At 46.4% G+C, this 19,644-nt stretch overlaps 1 protein-coding gene across 5 annotated transcripts in view; it reads right to left on the bottom strand.

Moving 5' to 3' along the window:
- The window catches only part of LOC144597118 (ena/VASP-like protein), a 177,427-nt gene that overhangs the window by 46,374 nt on the left and 111,409 nt on the right, over positions 1–19,644 (bottom strand). For all 5 annotated transcript variants that reach the window (XM_078406020.1, XM_078406021.1, XM_078406018.1 and 2 more), the window contains 2 exons: positions 8,073–8,136; positions 4,938–4,996 (listed from right to left, as the gene is read on the bottom strand). In XM_078406020.1, coding sequence (XP_078262146.1) covers positions 4,938–4,996; positions 8,073–8,136 — 123 coding nt within the window. The remainder of the gene's footprint in view (positions 1–4,937; positions 4,997–8,072; positions 8,137–19,644) is intronic.

Genomic DNA, 19,644 nt, shown 5'->3' with positions numbered 1-19,644 from the left:
CCACTGGAGGTTGGTACCTGACCAGATTCTAAGCTGGAACCCTCGGTATCGATTCTTCTTGTGGGGTGACGGGACGAGGAGCTGGTTGAGGCTTGAAAATGGTTCTCATCTTGACCCTCCTGGCTGGCGTGGGGTGGAGCTACCCGAATCGCCTGACCCTTCGGCCTTTTAATCTTCCCAACAGGCAGATGGGTCAAAGGATGGATAATGGGAAGAGTGGGCTGGGGTGCACCAGGCTTGTGGAAAGGGGAGGGGGCCCTCAGGTGGGGGGATGGAGGGAGAGAAGATGAAGCAGATGAATGGCGGACAGGTTGAGCTGGCAACGGGGAGGACTGGAAGGGGGCGGAGATCAGAGCGAGCGGGATGCGTCTAACTCGCTGCCTGCTGGTCCTGGGGTTTGGTTGCACAGGAGAGAAAGCGGAGCTGAGGGACGTGGGGAGTTGCAATGTCGAGGATCGAAGGCACGGGCATTCAGTGGAAGGCCCATTGGACGGGGAGAGACAAGGCTCGTCGGTGAAGGTGGCGGAGTCGAGGGAAACGGCCCTGGCGTAGGGAGGAGGGGGGGCAGCTGCCGCCATCCTGGCCACCGTGTAGGTACTGTACTCGGGTGGAGGAGACGGGCTGTGAGAAGGAGAGGGCTCAACCTTGAACTCAAGGGTAGAAACTAAGCAACAGAAGCAAAAGAAGAGAAGAAACAATAAGTGAAACATCTTAGAAGTCAAAACAGAAAAGAAAAGTTTAAAATGTTCCATAATTATAAATCAAAGATGGAGATCATGCTGACAGAGGGCATGGGATTGATGGCTGCATGTTCACCCCCACAATCTGTAGGTATTTACTTTCTATGGGAAAAACATCCCACTTTTAAATGAGATATCTCTCTTGTAGGTGAAAGTGTATCTAAACTTAATGTGTGTAGAATCATGGGATGTAAAAGTGAGGTATTGCACTCCGTGAGTTGGGAACAATCTTTTAAAAGTAAAGAAACAGGCTTAATATTGACATGGGAGGGAGACACAAGATGCTGGAGTAACTCAGCGGGTCAGGCAGCATCTCTGGAGAGAAGGGATGGTTGATGTTTCGGGTCGAGGCCCTTCTTCAGATCTATGAATTCTGGTTAATGGAGACAATTTGAACTCTTTTTAAAAGAAATAAAAAATTAGCATCTGCTGTTTTTGCGGGATGCAAACTCTTCCTTGCCTTGAACGATGTGATAAATCTTTATTGTGGTGCACGCTGATGGTAGCAATATCTGGAGCTAGCAAGGAGATGGCAAGGATGCCCAGGGTTGTGGGCCTGAGGTGAAGGGGGTGAATAAAGGGCAGGGAGCTGAGATCCCCCTCCAATGTGGGAGTTTGATCGCCTCGATGTGGAGGGCCCGACCACCGGCTACGGGAACCAAGATCGTCCCGTCAACGGAAGGCTCGAGGCCCCCGACCCCCGACCCCCGACCGCGGGAGGACAAAGAAGGGAAGTAGATTGAACAGTGAGGAATGTGGAGGAGTCACTGTGGTGGATGTTCATGTTAAAGTGTACTTTGTGCGTCCTGTTGCTTTTTATTGGCACGACTGTCTGGCGAATGAAATTCCTCGTATGTTGCAAAACATACATGGCTAATAAAGTATGAGTATGAGCTGATGAGGGGTGACGTCTAGAGTAGAAACTCTAAACAGGCCCTTGCACACGAGTTGAGAACTTAATCAGCATCGTAACATGAATGGAGAGTAGGCCACGGTGCATCGATTTCTTAGTCACAAAAAGGTCACCCATTACTCTCCTGAGATGCTGCCTGACCCGCTGAGTTACTCCAGCATTTTGTGTCTACCTTCGATTTGAACCAGCACCTGCAGTTATTTTCCTAGCCAATATTTCCCATCTTTTGCCTTGCTCCCTTCTTGAACAGTGGAGTAACGCACACACGTTTCTCTCTGTATCCCACATATCCATTGATTATTACCCCTTTGAAATGGATTATTGATCCCAGGAATGAGTGGGTTAACATATGATGAGCGTTTGTCGGCACTGGGCCTGTACTCGCTGGAGTTTAGAAGGATGAGGAGAGACCTCATTGAAACATACAAAATAGTGAAAGGCCTAGATAGAGTGGATGTGGAAAGGATGTTTCCACTAGTGGGAGAGTCTAGGACTAGAGGTCACAGCCTCAGAATTAAGGCTATGTTCCTTTAGGAAGGAGATGAGGAGGAATTTCTTTAGTCAGAGGGTGGTGAATCTGTGGAGTTCTCTGCCACAGAAGGCTGTGGAGGCCAAGTCAATAAATGTTTTTAAGGCAGAGATAGATAGATTCTTGATTAGTGCGGGTGTCAGGGGTTATGGGGAGAAGGCAGGAGAATGGGGTTAGGAGGGAGAGATAGATCAGACATGATTGAATGGCGGAGCAGAGTTGATGGGCCGAATTCTGCTCCTATCACATGACCATATGACCTTTCTTTGGTAATGGCCCAGGGGAGGAGAGGTACTGATTTTGCACAGAAACCTTGTCCAATTCCGCTTCATATATTACATTTTTACATATTGGGTCCTACATTATTTTAGTAGTTATAACAAAATGTGTTCATTTTGGTTTAGGCTTTAGGGAGACAGTGTAGAAACAGGCTCTTCGGCCCACTGAGTCCGCTCCGAACAGCGATCCCCCCGGACACTAACACTATCCTGCACACTAGCGGCATTTTATAATTTTACCAAAGGCAGTTAACCTACACACCTGCATGTCTTTGGAGCGTGGGAGGAAACCAAAGCACCCGGAGAAAACCCACGCAGGTCACGGGGAGAACGTACAAACTCTGTACAGACAGCACCCGTAGTCGGGATGGAACCCGGGACTCTGGTGCTGTGAGGCAGCAACTCTACCGCTGCTCCACCGGGCCGCTAATTCATGAAGATTTGTTCTATCAATTAAGGACATGTGTATATTGTCACCAATTTCAACTTTTGCTTATGGAATCACATGTTAAATGGCCCATTCTGAACATAGAGTAACATGTGTTGCTACTTCTATGTAGTGCTTTTTATGCCAATATTCAGTTGTAAAATTCTTACCTAGATCCAGATACACAATACTGTGTTTTTGCCAAAGGACTGAATCTTTTGCAGTTCTATTTAATTCAATGCAATTCAATTCAATTCAATTCAATTCAATTCAATTCAATTCAGTTCAATTCAATTCAATTCAATTCAATTCAATTTAATTCAAGTCAGTTCAATTCAATTCAATTTAATTCAATTCAATTCAATGTTAATGGCCGGGCAAGATAGATTCATATTAAGCAAGGCATCACTGACTCACAGTTTAAGAATGAGGGGTCGACCATTTAGGACTGAGATGAGGAAAAACCTTTTCAACCCAGAGAGTTGTGAATCTGTGGAATTCTCTGCCACAGAAGGCAGTGGAGGCCGATTCACTGGACGTTTTCAAGAGAGAGTTTAGATTTAGCTCTTTGGGCTAACGGAATCTAGGGATAAGGGGAGAAGGCAGGAACGGGACCTTATGACCTCCCCTATCTAAGGCTGACTAACTCTTCTGCCCTGATGGTGTAAAGCACACACTGTCTTAGGAAGACTGGCACTGCTAACATCCCTCTGTAACGTACCAATACTGATGGTATTTATAGGACAGAGAATCTGGCTTAAACCTATAAATATTGACTTGCTACTGTGCACTTACACTTTTAGCTTCACGACCTCCTTGGTGGAACATAGAAAGAAATAACATTTGTATTTGTATCCAGCCCTCGTTTCTCCCACCAGCTTATTTGCAGCCCCTCTTCCCATTTAAAGAATCCACAGAATTCAACAGCATGGTTTCCACCAGGCAGTATGTGCAATTTGGCACCGGCCCCGGAAGAATCTTTCACCCAGAGAGTTGTGAATTTGTGGAATTCTCTGCCACAGAGGGCAGTGGAGGCCAATTCACTGGATGAATTTAAGAGAGAGTTAGATAGAGCTCTAGGGGCTAGTGGAATCAAGGGATATGGGAAGAAGGCAGGCACGGGTTACTGATTGTGGATGATCAGCCATGATCACAATGAATGGTGGTGCTGGCTCGAAGGGCCAAATGGCCTCCTCCTGCACCTATTTTCTATGTTTTCTATGAATATTTCTATTCTCCTCAAAGCCAGAACAATAAAAGATTTAAATTCATGAAAGGATGACTAATGAAACTGCTTAATGTCAGGTGTAACTGTGTACCATTCACCTGGACTTCCATCAGCATCCCACACCTCTGTCGGATGCCAATTTTCAATTGTAATGTGTCTCACCCTCAAGTTGTGTTGCCTCGCCCCTCGAAATCGCTTGAGCATATAAAGGGTTGCAGACAAAAGGTCATGTGATAGGAGCAGAATTAGGCCATTTGGCCCATCAGGTCTACTCCGCCATCCTGTGTCACGTAGTCATAGAGTGATACAGCGTAGAACAGACTCTTTGGCCCAACTTGCCCCCACTGACCTACATGCCCCAGCTACACTAGTCCCACCTGCCCGCGTTTGGCCCATATCCCTTTAAACCTGTCCTATCCATGTATCTGTCTAACTGTTTCTTAAATGTTGGGATAGTCTCAACTTCAACTACCTCCTCTGGTAGCTTGTTCCATACATACACCACTCGATGAAAAAGTTACCCCTCAAATCTTTTCCCCTTCCCCTTAAACCTAGGTTGTATGGTAAACATAACATTTCACCTACTTTAGGTACATACGGCAATAAAGTATCATTCATTCATTCATTCATTATTCATTCATTCATTCATTCATTCATTCATTCATTCATTCATTCATTCATTCATTCATTCATTCATTCATTCATTCATGTCCATATATAATATTGAATGAAAACATTGCACATTTTCTGGGGCTGTACAATTTTATCACAAAGCACTGAAGTTTAGGATCTGTACCAGCACCAGTGAAATAAACCTCTCACCAGACATGGAAGCTCGCCGATCTCTCTCCATCTGCTCGTGACGTTGTTCCATCATTTGCCTAAAGAAGTTTTTCCAAAAAAATTAGGGACAGTTTTATTAATAAATAAACATTACCTCAAAGTGAGCCCAGTTACATAACTTCGTTTTAGTTTAGTTTAGAGATACAGCGCAGAAAGAAGCCCTTCGGCCCACCGAGTACGCACCGACCAGCGATCCCCACAGGTCACGGGGAGAACGCACAAACTCCATACAGACGGTGCCCGTAGTCGGGATGGAACCCGGGTCTCCGGCGCTGCATTCGCTGTGAGGCAGCAACTCTACCGCTGCGCCACCATGCCGCTCTAAATGAGCCCTTATCAGTTATAATGAGGGCTCACTAACCCGACACACCGACACTTTCTCTTTCCATACATCTGGCCTGGCCTACTGAGTATTTCCAACAGTTTTCTGTTCTTTATTTGTTTTAGATTTCCAGTATCTGTAGTTTAAGTTTTCAACTGAAAAGAGAATTATGGAGTAAACAAAAGATTTGGTAACCCGCCAGACAGCTCCTCAATTTCATCATATCATATCATCATATCATATATATACAGCCGGAAACAGGCCTTTTCGGCCCACCAAGTCCGTGCCGCTCAGCGATCCCCGTACATTAACACTATCCTACACCCACTAGGGACAATTTTTACATTTACCCAGCCAATTAACCTACATACCTGTACGTCTTTGGAGTGTGGGAGGAAACCGAAGATCTCGGAGAAAACCCACGCAGGTCACGGGGAGAACGTACAAACTCCTTACAGTGCAGCACCCGTAGTCAGGATCGAACCTGAGTCTCCGGCGCTGCATTCGCTGTAAAGCAGCAACTCTACCGCTGCGCTACCGTGCCGCGGTTCCGTTTATTCCATGTGTTGGAACAATGTGTCTGTTTGACCCCAAACTCCACACATACAGCCTGCAGTAGACAGACACTAAATGCTGGAGTAACTCAGCGGGACAGGCAGCATCTCTGGCGAGAAGGAATGGGTGACGTTTCGGGTCGATACATTTTCTCTGCCTGGACGGTTAGTTGGAGCTAATCCGTTTGTTGTGATGTGAATTTAGATGCTGGCTGTAATCTCAGGTGGCCAGCTTCCCAATCCTGTGGCCACGTTAAACAGGTTTCTGCAGTGAATAGTTGGCTTTGGGCCCTAAACAACTCACACAGCTAAAGGGAAAATAATCAGCACATCAGTGGAAGGCTGGGAACTAAAGCAGACTGCAAAGTACCATGGTTCTTCACTCAGTTTTCAGATGTAACTCAGTCCTACTCCATAGACCAATATGTTAGTTAGTTTAGTTTAGTGTATTGTCACGTGTACCGAGGTACAGTGAAAAACTTTTGTTGAGTGCTAACCAGTCAGCGGAAAGACAATACATGATTACAATCAGGCCATTCACAGTCTAGAGACACATGATACAGGGAATAACGTATAGTGCAAGGTAAAGCCAGTAAAGTCCAATCAAAGACAGTCCGAGGATCTCCAATGTAGTAGATAGTAGTTCAGGACCGCTCTCTGGTTGTGGTAGGATGGTTCAGTTGCCTGATAACAGCTGGGAAGAAACTGTCCCTGAATCTGGAGGTGTGCGTTTTCACACTTCTGTACCTTTTGCCTGATGGGAGAGGGGAGAAGAGGGAGTGGCCAGGGTGCGACTGGTCTTTGATTATGCTGCTGGTCTTGCCGAGGCAGCGTGAGGTGTAGATGGAATCAATGGGAGGGAGGTTGGTTTGTGTGATGGTCTGGGCTGCGTCCACAATTCGCTGCAATGTCTTGCGGTCTTGGATGGAGCTGTTCCCAAACCAAGCTGTGATGCATCCTGATAAAATGCTTTCTGTGGTGCATCTGTAGAAGTTGGTGAGAGTTGTAGGGGACATGCTGAATAAGTATGTAGAATTACACTCTATCATTTAAGATTCAGGGACTGAAGGACCTGTTATAATAATAATAATTATTATAATAATAAGAAGAATATTAGCTTCCACAGCTGGATATTAAAATGAGATGATTGTGCTGGAATGTGACAAATTCAGAAAACAATTTTTTTCCCCAATTAAAAATCTTTTAAAAAAACCCAGTGGTCAGTTTGTGCTTCAAATTTTACATATTGTAAAATCAACAAAAGTTAGTTAACTTGTAAAATGTGTATATATAAACTCTAATCTCTTCCCGTCAGTAGTACAGTTCTCAATCTGCAGCAGCGTTAAATATTGCTATTGTTAATAGTAGTGGCCCAATGTTTTATTTTGGATACAGGGCAGAAACAGGCCCTTCGGCCCACCGAGGTCATACCGACCAGCGGTCCCCACTGTATCCTACATCCACCAGGATACATCCACTGTATCCTACACCCACTAGGGACAATTCACATTTATACCCAGCCAATTAACCTACAAACCTGTACGTCTTTGGAGTGTGGGACGAAACAGAAGATCTCAGATAAAACACACGCAGGTCACAGCGAGAACGTACAAACTCCGTACAAACAGCGCCCGTGGTTAGGATCGAACCTGGCGCTGTAAGCGCTGTAAGGCAGCAACTCTACCACTGCACCACCGTGCTTGGTGGTAGTTGAGAAACATTCAGCCTTTTTGTAAAATATTCAATTTATAAATAATAGTATTTAAAAATAGATTTTAGATTTTTTTTAGATTTAGAGATACAGCGCAGAAACAGGCCCTTCGGCCCATCGGGTCCGCGCCGCCCAGCGATCCCTGCACACTAACACTCTCCTACACCCACTAGGGACAATTTTTTTTTACACACATTTGCCCAGCCAATTAACCTACAAACCTGCACGTCTTTGGAGTGTGGGAGGAAACCGAAGATCTCGGAGAAAACCCATGCCAGGTCACAGGGAGAACGTGCAAACTCCATACAGACAGCACCCGTAGTCGGGATGGAACCTGAGTCTCCGGCGCTGCATTCGCTGTAAAGCAGTAACTCTACCGCTGTGCCACCGTCAAAAATAACAAGCCTTCCGTACAGAGTAATCAATTTATACATGTATTGCATACAAAATAATACTTTTAAACAAGCATTGCAATTAATATAAAATATGAAAACGCTGTCTACAATAATCTAAATGTTTTTGTTTACCTCCGCTGAGCATCCTGGTCTTCAGAGGGGGGCCCATTCTGGACCTGACGTTGCACTGTAGGACCTGAAAGAGCAGATGAACATTTTAATCTCCATCTCCATTAGTGGTAATTCAATGGAGTATTCCAACGTCAGGGTAAAATAGAAAACAAGTCTGCAGTCTTAAAATGGTGGTATTTCTGGTAATAAAGGGCAGGTGGTGGACATTCATGTGGAGATCTCGCGTGGAGGTCTCGCGTATCTGATTGGTGAGGTCAAAGTTCCTGGAGTCTTCCTTCAAATTGGTCAGATCCATTATCACGCTGATGAGTGGGAGTGGGAATTACCTGGAGAGACACGGAACCACAGATGCTGGTTTACACATCAAGAGGCACAAAGAGGAATAGATCGGGCAGATGTACAGAGTCTCTTGCCCGGAGTAGGGGAATTGAGGACCAGAGGACATAGGTTCAAGGTGAGGGGAAAAGATTTAATAGGAACCTGAGGGGTAACCTTCTCACACAGAGGGTGGTGGGTGTATGGAACAAGCTGCCAGAAGAGGTAGTCGAGGCTGAGATGATCCCAAAGTTTAAGAAACAGTTAGACAGGTACATGGATAGGTCAGATTTGGAGGGATATGGACCAAACGTGGGTAGGTGGGACTAGTGTAGCTGGGACATGTTGGCCGGTGTGGGCTAATACGACACTGATCTTGACATTAATAGGCAGCACATCCCAGGCACAGTCGATGGCTGGAGGTTGCCCAGAAAATGCTATATCACCCGTGGGGACTGTCCGAGCCCGTCAAGGCATTGCTGTGAGCAGATGCATGGAAATACACTGAAACCCTGCTGTACATTGACCAACTTCATAAGTCTAGCGAGCAGATTTGGCCATTCGGCCCATCGAGACTACTCCGCCATTCGATCATGGCTGATCTATCTTTCCCTCTCAACCCCATTCTACTGCCTTCTCCCCGTAACCTTTGACATCCTTACTAATTAAGAATCTGTCAATCTCTGTTTTAAAAATACCCAATGACCTGGCCTCCACAGCCACCCGTGGCAATGAATTCCACAGATTCACCACCCTATAAAATCATGAGAGGAATAGATCGGGTAGATGCACAGAGTCTTTTACCCAGAGTAAGGGAATCGAGGACCAGAGGACATAGGTTCAAAGGTGAAGGGGAAAAGATTTAATAGGAATGTGAGGGGTAACTTATTCATACAAAGGGTGGTGGGTGTATAGAACAAGCTGCCAGAGGAGGTAGTTGAGGCTGGGACTATCCCATCGTTTAAGAAACAGTTGGACAGGTACATGGATAGGACAGGTTTGGAGGGTTACGGACTAAGCACAGACAAGTGGGACTAGTGTAGCTGGGACATTGTTGGCCAGTGTGGGCAAGTTGAGCTCAATGGCCTGTTTCCACACTGTATCACTCTATGACTCTATGAAGGGCCTGTTTCCACACTGTATCACTCTATGACTCTAAGAAGGGCCTGTTTCCACACTGTATCACTCTGTGACTCTATGAAGGGCCTGTTTCCACACTGTATCACTCTGTGACTCTATGAAGGGCCTGTTTCCACACTGTATCACTCTATGACTCTATGATTGTAAGTGCTGGAGTAACTTTGAAGAAGGGTCCCTGCCCGAAACGTCACCTATCCATGTTCTCCAGGGATGCTGAGTTACTCCAACACTTTGTGTCCTTTGTGTTGAAAGGAACTGCAGATGCTGGTTTAGACCAAAGAGAGACACAAAATGCTGGAGTAACTCACGGGTCAGGCAGCATCTCTGGAGAGAAGGAATGGGTGACGTTTTGGGGTCGAGACCCTTCTTCAGACTTCCTTCTTCTGAAGAAGGGTCTCGACCTGAAACATCACCCATTCCTTCTCTCCAGAGACACTTTGTGTCCTTCTGTGTAAATCTGCACCTGCATTCCATTCCTGGTTATTACATTTGGACTGATGTTTGATATTAGTTCATCAGGAGAAGTCTCATAGCTTTAAAAAGCCGGTATCAAACCAGCTGTCAGATCCTATTGTGTACGAAGGAACTACAGATGCTGGTGTAAACCGAAGATAGACACTAAAATGCTGGAGTAACTCAGCGGGTCAGACAGCATCTCTGAAGAGAAGGAATGGGTGACGTTTCAGGTCGAGACCCTTCTTCAGATCCGTCAATTCCGATTGCATTTGTGCACCACATTTATGGATGTAGCATTGAATTTTGACAAAACCGTAAACATGTTTGAGCATTTCTGGCAATATTTTCCACCTGACACCAAATTCATTCCTGATCCTCTCTGCACAAGGCATGCTTATGCAAAGATGAAGCTTGAAGCATGAAGTTTCTTTCTATCTACACTAATCATGCCCTTCGTCATTTCATGTTCCTCAGCCGTTTCTCTTCTCCGCTTCCTTGCGGCACGGTGGCACAGCGGTAGAGTTGCTGCCCTACTGTGTCAGAGACCCGGGTTCCATCCCGACTACGGGTGCTGTCTGTACGGAGTTTGTGCGTTCCCCCCGTGACCTGCGTGGGTTTTCTCCTAGATCTTCGGTTTCCTCCCGCGGAAACAGGCCCTTCGGCCCAACGAGTCGGCACCAATCAGAGATCCCCACACATATACTCTTCAGCCCACCAGGGCCATGCTGGCCAACAAGTACCCGTCCATAGTCCGCTCATTGCTCAAGTATGTCCATAGTCCGCTCACTTTCCAGCATGTTGCCCATGGAAGGTGTGCCTTGGTAATACACGTGTTTTTTTTTCAGTTTAGTTTAGTTTATTGTCCTGTCGACCGAGGTACAGTGAGAAGCTTTTGTTGCGTGCTAACCAGTCAGCTGAAAGACAATACATGATTACAATCGAGCCGATCACACTACAGATACATGTTAAAGGAAATAACATGAATAACGTTTAGTGCAAGATAAAGCCAGTAAGGTCCGATCAAAGCTCATCTGAAGGTCTCCAACGAGGTAGATAGTAGCTCAGGACGGCTCTGTAGTTGTTGGTGGGATGATTCAGTTGCCTGGGAAGAAACTGTCCCTGAATCTGGAGGTGTGCGTTTTCACACTTCTGTACCTCTTGCCTGATGGGAGAGGGGTGAAGAGGGAGTGGGCGGGGTGAGACTGGGCCATGATTGTACTGCTGGCCTTGCCGAGGCAGTGATGGGAGAGGGGAGAAGAGGGAGTGGGCGGGGTGAGACTGGGCCTTGATTGTGCTGCTGGCCTTGCCGAGGCAGCGTGAGGTATAAATCCTCTTGCTTATTTAATATGGTGAGAACACCATGAAGTCAGGTATCCCATGTGTCTTTTTAACCAACTTATCCCCCTGTGTAGCCACCCACTACGCCACAGACAGACACAAATAGCTGGTGTAGCTCAGCGGGACAGGCAGCATCTTTGGAGAGAAGGAATGGGTGACGTTTCGGGTCTAGACCTATCTTCAGACTTCCTTCTTCTGAAGAAAAGTCTCGACCCGAAACATCACCCACTCCTTCTATCCAGAGATATGTTGTGACCTTTTGTGTAAATCAGCACCTGCAGTTCCTGGTTATTACATTTGGACTGAAGTTTGACTTTGGATCATCAGAACAGTCTCATAGCTTTAAAACCCAAGAGATGGAATTGGTGACATTTTGGGTCGCGACCCTTTTGAAGAAGACAGGGGCATGGAGTTGGGAGGGCAAGATAGATCAGCCATGATTGAATGGTGGAGTAGTCTCGATGGGCCGAACGGCCTAATTCTGCTCCTATGATTTATGAAGATGAACATAATCAGCTGCTCTTTGGGGAAAGTTCAAACTGCTCTCTGAAGGAAAGTTAGAGCTGGTGCCTTTTCCTGGAATAGAGAGTATCACTGAACACCCTCGTACTCCATTGGACAGTCAATTCCAAAATAGGCTGGATCAGATGCGGCTACTGAAAATGACCTTGAAGCTAATACGACACTGATCTTGACATTAATAGGCAGCACATCCCAGGCACAGTCGATGGCTGGAGGTTGCCCAGAAAATGCTATATCACCCGTGGGGACTGTCTGAGCCCGTCAAGGCATTGCTGTGAGCAGATGCATGGAAATACACTGAGACCCTGCTGTACATTGACCAACTTCATAAGTCTAGCGAGCAGATTTGGCCATTCGGCCCATCGAGACTACTCCGCCATTCGATCATGGCTGATCTATCTTTCCCTCTCAACCCCATTCTACTGCCTTCTCCCCGTAACCTTTGACATCCTTACTAATTAAGAATCTGTCAATCTCTGTTTTAAAAATACCCAATGACCTGGCCTCCACAGCCACCCGTGACAATGAATTCCACAGATTCACCACCCTATAAAATCATGAGAGGAATAGATCGGGTAGATGCACAGAGTCTTTTACCCAGAGTAAGGGAATCGAGGACCAGAGGACATAGGTTCAAAGGTGAAGGGGAAAAGATTTAATAGGAATGTGAGGGGTAACTTATTCATACAAAGGGTGGTGGGTGTATAGAACAAGCTGCCAGAGGAGGTAGTTGAGGCTGGGACTATCCCATCGTTTAAGAAACAGTTGGACAGGTACATGGATAGGACAGGTTTGGAGGGTTACGGACTAAGCACAGACAAGTGGGACTAGTGTAGCTGGGACATTATTGGCCAGTGTGGGCAAGTTGAGCTCAATGGCCTGTTTCCACACTGTATCACTCTGTGACTCTATGAAGGGCCTGTTTCCACACTGTATCACTCTATGACTCTATGAAGGGCCTGTTTCCACACTGTATCACTCTGTGACTCTATGAAGGGCCTGTTTCCACACTGTATCACTCTGTGACTCTATGAAGGGCCTGTTTCCACACTGTATCACTCTGTGACTCTATGAAGGGCCTGTTTCCACACTGTATCACTCTGTGACTCTATGAAGGGCCTGTTACCACACTGTATCACTCTATGACTCTGGCTAAACTTTGTTGCAATCAAGGGGAAACATTTATCAGAATCAGTTTGGTTAAGTTTCTGGAGTGGGGCAAATTCTCCTGCATACACTCACCCCCCCCAGCAGTAACCAATATCTCTTCATATAATATTAAGTGGAAAATACTGCTGCACACTTAAACTTCCAGTCACTTCTATTTCCAAAGCAAAATTTTCCCTTCTCATCATTGACAAATTACTTTGAGACTCTAATGAGTAAATAATTTATATTCAGTTATGTTTAGTTTAGTTTAGAGATACAGCGCGGAAACAGGCCCTTCGGCCCACCAGGTCCGCGCCGACCAGCGATCCCCGCACATTAACACTATCCTACACCCACTAGGGACAATTTTTACATTTACCAAGCCAATTAACCTACAAACCTGTACGTCTTTGGAGTGTGGGAGGAAACCGAAGATCTCGGAGAAAACCCACGCAGGTCACGGGGAGAACGTACAAACTCCGTACAGACAGCACCCGTAGTCGGGATGGAACCCGGGTCTCCGGCGCTGCGTTCGCTGTAAGGCAGCAACTCTACCGCTGCACCACCGTGACTGCCCAGGTATGCCAAGCAAACACTGATTTGGTTGGGCTATTCTCTCCTGCTCTCTGTAAGATGATCGGTTTAAGATGATCGGTAGTCATGTAAGATGGTTAAAAACTTTGTTGTAGTTTAAATTTCCATTTAGCTCCTTCAGGAGTTAACGAGTCCTACAGAGCAAAAACAGGCCCTTCAGCCTAACTTGTTCATGCTGTCCAAGATGTGCATTCTGAGCTAGTCCCACTTGCCCGTGTTTGGCCAATATTACTTTAAACCTTTCCTATCCATGTACCTGTCCAAGTGCCTTTTTGAAACGTTGTGATAATACCTGCCTAACCTATGTCCTGGGGCAACTCGTTCCATTTACCCACCGCCCTTTGTTCTTGATAGCCATCTCCACTCTCTACCAGATCACCTACTTTAGTGCCCTCTGCAAATTTACTAATCAGGCCTTGAACATTCGTATCCAGATCGTTGCTTCAGGGGACCAACAGTAACGGGCCCAGCACCGAACCCTGAGGCACACCACTAGTCACAGGCCTCCAGTCTGATAAACAACCTTCCACCACCACCCACTGCTTCCTTCCATGAAACAACCCAGTTAGCTATCTCTCCCTTTCTGTCAAGCAATCTAACTTTCCAGAGCTTTGCTTCATGTGGAACCTAGTGAAGGGCTTTGCTGAAGAGTGCATGTAGACTATGTCTATAACCCATGCCCTCTTCAACTAGGGCGGTCACGGTGGTGCAGCGGTAGAGTTGCTGCCTCACAGCGAATGCAGCGCCGGAGACCCGGGTTCCATCCCGACTACGGGTGCTGTCTGTACGGAGTTTGTACGTTCTCCCCGTGACCTGCGTGGGTTTTCTCCGAGATGTTCGGTTTCCTTCCACACTCCAAAGACGTACAGGTTTGTAGGTTAATTGGCTTGGTATAAATGTAAAGATTGTCCCTGGTGGGTGTAGGATAGTGTTAATGTGTGGGGATCGCTGGTCGGCGCGGACCCAGTGGGCCGAAGGACCTGTTTCCGCGCTGTATCCCTAAACTGAACTAAATTAAAAACAACTTCCAACCTCCCACCCACTGCACTACTCTAGTGGATCCTGCCCCCATGCCCATCTACTTCAGACTCTCCTGAGTAGCACTAGCAATTAGTCAGAGTCATACAGCATGGAATCAGGCCCTTCAGCCCAACTTGTCCACGCCGACAAAAAGGCCTCATCCACGCTAGTCCCACCTGCCCGCGTTTGGTCCACAGCCCTCTAAACATTTCCTATCCATGTACCTGTCCAAATGTCTTTTTAATATTGTTATGGTACCTGCCTCCACTATCTCCTCTGGCAGTTCGTTCCATACAGCCACTATGCTTTATGTAAAAAACGTTTTAAATCTTTCCCCCCTCGTCTTAAACCTCTGTCCTCTGGTCCTCGATTCCCCTACTCTGGGCAAGAGACTCTGTGCATCTACCCGATCTATTCCTCTCATGATTTTGTACACCTCTATGAGATCTCCCCTCATCCTCCTGCGCTCCATGGAATAGAGACCTGGCCTACTCAACCTCTCCCTATAGCTCACACCCTCTAGTCCTGGCAACATCCTCAACAAGGCGTTAAGTTAAAAGTAAAAGGTCTTTCTTCACCACTTGTAGTTTTCTGAAGAAATTCTATATTCAGATTAAATAAAATACATCATAAGAGTAGATTTAGGAATGCCCTGCGTCCTTTTAATCTGTATGTTTCCACTAGTGGGAGAGTCTAGGACCAGAGGGCACAGTCTCAGAATGAAAGGTTATGGGGAGAAGGCAGGAGAATGGGGTTAGGAGGGAGAGATATTGAATGGTGGTGTAGACTCGATGGGCCGAATAGCCTAATTCTGCTCCTATCACTGGTGAATCTGTTCATTGATTGTGTTAAAGGCATTGAACATAACCATTCAGAATCACATTCTCATCTGACTATACCATTAAACCACAAAATTAATCAGACTCAACCTGAAGTTCCAGCTATTCAAGTCCACAGGCGCATATTTTCCAACATCAACTAATGGTCTATCTGTTTCTTTCAGATTAACGAGGAAATTCATAAATTAGAGGAGTAAAATTAGGCCACTTGGCCCATCAAACCTACTCCGCCATTCAATCATGGCTGATCTATCTTTCCCTCTCAACCTTCTCCCTGTAACCTTTGATATCCTTGCTAATCAAGAATCTGGCAATCTCTGCTTTAAGAATTCCACAGATTCACCACCCTCTGACTAAATAAATTCCTCCTCAGCTCCTTAAGTTTAGTTTAGAGATACAACGCGGAAACAGGCCCTTTCGGCCCACCGTGTCCGCGCCGACCAGCGATCCCCGCACACTAACACTATCCTATTCCCACCAGGGACAAAATTTTTTTTACATTCACCAAGCCAATTAATGTACAAACCTGTACGTCTTTGGAGTGTGGGAGGAAACCGAAGATCTGGGAGAAAACCCACGCAGGTCACGGGGAGAACGTACAAACTCCGTACAGACAGCACCCGTAGTCGGGATGGAACCCGGGTCTGCGGCGCTGCATTCGCTGTAAGGCGGCAACTCTACCGCTGCACCACCGTAAACGCCTTTCTATAGCTTTTACAGCGAATAGCTATCTCGTAATAACACTGAGAGAATCCGAATTATGCATCTCAAGTGAACTTGAGCCACAGAATAAGACAACAAAGATTTATAAGAATATTGGCAGGACTCGAGGGCCTGAGTTATAGATTTATAGACAACTAGACCGTGGACCCGTTGGGCCCAAACCTCTCCTGCATTGGTGCAGCACCCTCTCCACCCTCACTCCCTCCTCCCCCCACTCCCCTCTCATCCCCTCCCTCCCTCCCTCCCTCCCTCCCTCCCTCCCTCCCTCCCTCCCTCTCTCCCTCCCTCCCTCCACTTCCCCCTCACTCCCTCCCTCCCTCCCTCCCTCCCTCCCTCCCCTCCCCTCCCCTCCCCCCTCACTCCCCCCTCCCTCCCTAGGAGATAGATTTAAACATTAAAATGTGAATAACTTTAAAAATATAACACCGATTTCAATGAAACTTCTTCCATTAGCACCAAAGGGACGACGGTGAGTAAGGTGGGCCAAAATTGTCGCGCTATCGTGTACCGTTTAGGCTGTACTTCAGGAACAAACAAACAAACAAATGAGAGTTTTAGTATATAAATTAGATGTTAGACAAGCTAGGACTGTATTCCATGAAGCATTTGAGCTGGAGGGATCACCTTGTAACATTATGAGGGGCATAGATAGATAAGAAAAATCTACACAATCTATTTCCCAGGGAAGGGTGATCAAAATGTAGAGGACATAGGTTTGTGAGAAGGGAAAGAGTTAAAAGGGACCCATCCTACCACAACCAGAGAGCAGTGCTGGACTACTATCTGCCTCTTTGGTGACCCTCGGACCATCCTGGATCGGACTTTGTTGGCTTTACCTTGCACTAAACGTTATTCCCTTATCATGTATCTGTACACTGTAAATCATAATTATGTATTGTCTTTCAACTGGGTGGCACGGTGGCGCAGTGGTAGAGTTGCTGCCTTACAGCACTTGCAGCGCCGGAGACCCGGGTTCCATCCCGACTACGGGTGCTGTCTGTACGGAGTTTGCACGTTCTCCCCGTGACCTGCGTGGGTTTTCTCCGAGATCTTCGGTTTCCTTCCACACTCCAAAGACATAAAGGTATGTAGGTTAATTGGCTTGGTAAATGTAAAAATTGTCTCAAGTGTGTGTAGGATGGTGTTAGTGTGCGGGGATCGCTGGGCGGCACGGACCCGGTGGGCCGAAGGGCCTGTTTCTGTGCTGTATCTCTAAAACTAAAAACTAAAACTGACTGGATAACACGCAACAAAATCTTTTTACTGCACCGTACACATGACAATAAACTAAACTAACTAATTAACTTCTTCACACAGAGGTTGGTATGCATATGGACAACAGGCTTTTAAGCCAAGATAAGATTCTGCACTATTACGTACTCTGAATCTTGAAGGGCCGAAATTGCTGCCAAAAACGTGCCGAATATTTGTGTACTGCTTTGGTGAAGTCTACTTTTTTTTGTTTAGTTTAGTTTAGAGATAAAGAGCAGAAACAGGCCCTTCGGCCCACCGGGTCCGCGCCCACCTGCGATACCCACACATTAACACTATCCTACATTTTTTTACATTTACCAAGCCAATTAACCTACAAACCTGTACGTCTTTGGAGTGTTGGAGGAAACTGAAGATCTCGGAGAAAACCCACGCAGGTCACGGGGAGAACGTACAAACTCCGTACAGACAGCACCCGTAGTCAGGATGGAACCCGGGTCTCCGGCGCTGCATTCACTGTAAGGCAGCAACTCTACCGCTGCACCACCAACACTACACTGTATATTCTTACACTACAATTGTTGTTGAACTTCTTTACTCATCTATGAATGTGCTTATCTAGAGTATGATTTTACCAGATTTTATTCAAAACAAAGAATCTCACTGTACGTGTGACAATAAAGTTTCATTGAATTTTAATTTATTCGTTTATTTAGTTTATTATTGTCATGTATACTGAGGTACAGTGAAAAGCTTTTGTTTGTGTTCTATCCAGTTGATGAAAAGACTACACATGAATACAATAATGATTTTTTTGTTTCAATTTTTCCTCTTCCCTCACTCACCGTGAAATCTGTCGTGTGGAGATCAGTCCCAATAGGATAATTAAACCGAGCTAGCAGGATGTGGGAGTCTGCCGTTTGGCAAAATGACCTGCACCTTGCAGGCATTAGAAGCCAACCCTTGCACCTCTCCACAAAACACCTTCTGCTTAAGTTTAGTTTACTTTAGTTTAGTTTAGAGGTACAGCGCGGAAACAGGCCTTTCGGCCCACCGAGTCCGTACCGACCAGCGATCCCCACACACCAACATTAACATTCACACACTGGGGACAATTTACAATTTTGCTGAAGCAAATTCTACATTTACAATTCTACAAACCTGCACTTATTTGGAGTTTTGGAGAAAACCCACGCAGGTCACGGGGAGAACGTGCAAACTCCGTACAGACAGCCCCCGTAGTCGGGATGGAACCCGGGTCTCTGGCACCGTGAGGCAGCAACTTTACCGCTACCCACGGTCTAAGACTCTATCACTGAACATCTAACCATCATTTCCTAAAGAATGAACCATCTCATCTCTGGAGATCTGAAGCCTCTCACCGTCTATTAACAGAGACTAAAGAGGCACTCCCAGCAGAGGCAGTAATCCATGACCATTTCCCCATTGATTGCAGTATATTTGCTGCTGGTCACATGGATCTCTCCAGCATTAGAACAGAGAACAATACAGAACAGGAGAGGGGCCTTCAGTCCACAAGGTCTGTGATGAACATTATACAAAATTCAACTAAGCCCTTCTGCCTGTGTGGTTGAGTTTAGCTTGTTGTCGTTCACGTGTGCTGTGGGATATGAAAGGCTGTTTGTTGCGCGCTAGATGCCTGCATGTGCCTCCATCCCCTGCATATCCATGCGTCCGTTTAATTGCCTCTTAAACACCACTGTTGTATCTGCTTCCATCACCCTGGGCGGTCACGGTGACGCAGCGGTAGAGTTGCTGCCTCACAGCGAATGCAGCGCCGGAGACCCGGGTTCCAACCCGACTACGGGTGCTGTCTGTACGGAGTTTGTACGTTCTCCCCGTGACCTGCGTGGGTTTTCTCCGAGATCTTCGGTTTCCTCCCACACTCCAAAGACTTACAGGTTTGTAGGTTAATTGGCTTGGTATAAATGTAAATTGTCCCTAGTGGGTTAATGTGCGGGGATTGCTGGTTGGCACGGACTCGGTGGGCCGAAAGGGCCTGTTTCCGCGCTGTATCTCTAAAGTAAACGACACTAAACTAAACCCCTCCTTGCGGTCAATGGCGCTTCACTATCACATGCACAAATGTACAGTGAAACTTTTGTTCAGTGGTTATACCACTCTGTGTATTAAACCAGCCCCACACATCACTTGAAACCTTCCCCACTGTCCTGACAGCTTCGCCCGCACATACTGGACATTTCCACTCTGACCTTTCTGCTCTATCTTTACATCTCACATTT

This window comes from Rhinoraja longicauda, chromosome 10, assembly GCF_053455715.1.
Source record: "Rhinoraja longicauda isolate Sanriku21f chromosome 10, sRhiLon1.1, whole genome shotgun sequence".
In the NCBI taxonomy this organism is placed as follows: domain Eukaryota; kingdom Metazoa; phylum Chordata; class Chondrichthyes; order Rajiformes; family Arhynchobatidae; genus Rhinoraja; species Rhinoraja longicauda.
This window is presented reverse-complemented; position numbering and strand designations above follow the sequence as displayed.